The sequence below is a fragment of the Mandrillus leucophaeus genome, unplaced genomic scaffold (genome assembly GCF_000951045.1).
Source record: "Mandrillus leucophaeus isolate KB7577 unplaced genomic scaffold, Mleu.le_1.0 Scaffold401, whole genome shotgun sequence".
In the NCBI taxonomy this organism is placed as follows: Eukaryota; Metazoa; Chordata; class Mammalia; order Primates; family Cercopithecidae; genus Mandrillus; species Mandrillus leucophaeus.
Genome location: NW_012104266.1, coordinates 1837184 through 1839868, shown reverse-complemented (window position 1 = coordinate 1839868; position 2685 = coordinate 1837184). Strand labels below are relative to the sequence as shown.

Genomic DNA, 2685 nt, shown 5'->3' with positions numbered 1-2685 from the left:
CCTGTAGTCCCAGCTACTCGGGAGGCTGAGGCAGGAGAATGGTGTGAACCTGGGAGGCGGAGCTTGCAGTGAGCTGAGATCCGGCCACTGTACTCCAACCTGGGCAACGGAGCGAGACTCCGTCTCAAAAAAAAAAAAAAAAAAAGACAGGGGAAGAATGCTAGCTGGGTATCATTCGCTATCAGTGAAAAGCCTGTTTTCTGCCAAGTAATTTATTTCTATTTGAAAGTATGAAAGTGACGCCAGGCATGGAGGCTCACGCTTGTAATCCCACCAACTTGGGAGGCTGAAGGGGGAGGATGGCTTGAGCCCAAAATTGAAGGGTGCAGTGAACTGTGATGGTGCCACTACACTGCAGTATGGGCGACACAGCAAGAACCCGTCTCGTAAAAAAATAATAAAATTAAAAATAAAGACTTGAAAGTGAGTCTTGAGAAAGGGGCCTTGGTGGAAACAACTTGAGGATGAAGAGATTGCAGTCAAAAATTCAAAGGGCAAAGGGCAAGGAGGTCCCCTTTCCGGGTGTACTTCTTGGAGACAGCCTACTGTTTGGGATTGCTATCTAGGTAAATGGATAAGTACTGAACTCCGTTTCATGGGGAGCCAGTGAACGGATGGTTTCTAAGCTGCCATTGCTCCCTGCAGTGAGCCACGATGCTGGGGCCTCTTGCTTCTCCGCCTCATCTGCCAGGGGCCCCAGCACTCACTCTCCACCGCTCCATGGCAGGCTCCTTTGCCTCCTGCCATCGCTTACCAGACAGCCATGCGGCACTGCCTGAGGTGAAGCCAAGCACTTCCTGCTCGGAACCCTTCAGCTCACCAGACAGCAGCCGGCTGGACATCCACTGTCAGCCAGATCCAAACTCCAGCCCAGAGGAGTCACACCGCAGTGACCCCACTGCCACTCCTCCGATGTGGCGCCTGGCTACATCATAGGTCATCTTGTTACTAGTTATTGTGACACACAGTCCACAGAGGATATCAAAATGCTAAAGGAGGGGGATCTAATAGCTATAAGGAAGTCCAGATTCTACATATTAAAAGTTAGACTTAGACCAGGTGTGGTGGCTCACGCCTGTAATCCCAGCACTTTGGGAGGCCGATGTGGGTGGATCACTTGAGGTCAGGAGTTCAAGACCGGCCTAACCAACATGGTGAAACCCCGTCTCTACTAAAAATACAAAAATTAGCTGGGCATGGTAGTATAATCCCAGCTACTATAATCCCAGCTACTCTGGAGGCTGAGGCAGAAGAATCACTTGAACCTGGGAGGTGGAGGTTGCAGTGAGCTGAGATCGTGCCACTGCATTCCAGCCTGGGCAACAGAGCAAGACTCGGTCTCAAAAAAAAAAATAAATAAAAACTAAAGTAAACTAAAAATATAACGAAAACGGAGTAAACACTGATAAGGGCTTAGACAAGTAGAGCCTGGATGTTAAGGCATAGTTCACAGAGATACCTCAAAGAAGAAACTGACCAGTTAGATAATGGATCAGGGATAAGGAATCTAATGTTTTGAACCTGGTTGTGATGTCAAACAGCCATCATGATCCTGCTGAGAACCACAGACTGTCCACAGAGGAAATGTGAAGTTCACTCTTAAATTTCCTTAGACAGAGAATGGGGATTTTTCCCGCTTAATTAAAAAAAAAAAAAAAAAAAAAAGTCAGGTTTCATTAATTCTCCTACTCACCTGACCTGTCTCCTTGGAACTGTTCTGGCCACAGCTAAATCAGAGAAAGAGGGCATTAGAAAACATCCGAAGCATGATAATATCTGGTTTCCTACGTCTTGAACTCCCTAAAACCAAAGTCTATAAATTAGAGCTGCTTAAAATTTACATCTCCCATGAAAGATAGAAAGGAAATAAAAGTAAGGAAACCCAGAGCCAAAAAAAAATAGAGGAAAGGAAGTAAGTTGGAAAAAAGGCGGAGAACCTCCTCCACTCCTGACGGTAAGGAAATTTCATTTCACCAACCTAAAGAGAGCCCTAGAGGTGATAAACTTAGAACCAACTTAGGCCAGACATCCCAAATCACAGTTGAGTCATCTCTACAAAGACACTTCAAAATGTTCCTGCTTTGAGTGGACTCTACTTACAAGACCCACTGGTGTCATCACTGCTTGACTGAACATTAAGGATGTAACTGCAAAAATACAAGAGATACTTTATAAAAGGAGGGCTACCGACAGCATAAGCAACCAAATATCAAAAATCCCAAATAAGTGAATGAAACAACCAATCGGAATTCCTGAAATGCAAAAAGGTTTTAAGGGTTTTAACCCCTTAGGAAACTAGGATCACAATAGCACAAGTGAACAAAAATTGGAAGCAATGAGCTGCTCAGTCTTTACTGCTGAATCAAAAACAGGGGAAGAATGTTAGCTGAGTATCATTAGCTATCAGTGAAAAGCCTGTTTTCTGCCAAGTAATTTATCTCCCTTTAAAGGTATGAAAGCGACACCAGGCATAAAGACTCACACCTGTAATCCCACCAACTTGGGAGGCTGAGGGGGGAGGATCACTTGAGTCCAGGAATTCAAGGTTGCAGTGAGCTATGATGGTGCCACTGCACTACAATGTGGGCGACACAGCATGACCCTGTCTCTAAAAAAATAAAAAAAATAAATAAAGACATGAAAGTGAGTCTTGAGAAAGGGGCCTTGGTGGAAACGACTTGAGGA

General features: G+C 45.0%; 1 protein-coding gene across 1 annotated transcript in view; it reads right to left on the bottom strand.

The window, feature by feature from the left end:
• ACRC (acidic repeat containing) overlaps nucleotides 1–2685 on the bottom strand; it is a 46193-nt gene that overhangs the window by 23367 nt on the left and 20141 nt on the right. The window contains exon 3 of the mRNA XM_011992072.1: nucleotides 2101–2147. Coding sequence (XP_011847462.1) covers nucleotides 2101–2147 — 47 coding nt within the window. The remainder of the gene's footprint in view (nucleotides 1–2100; nucleotides 2148–2685) is intronic.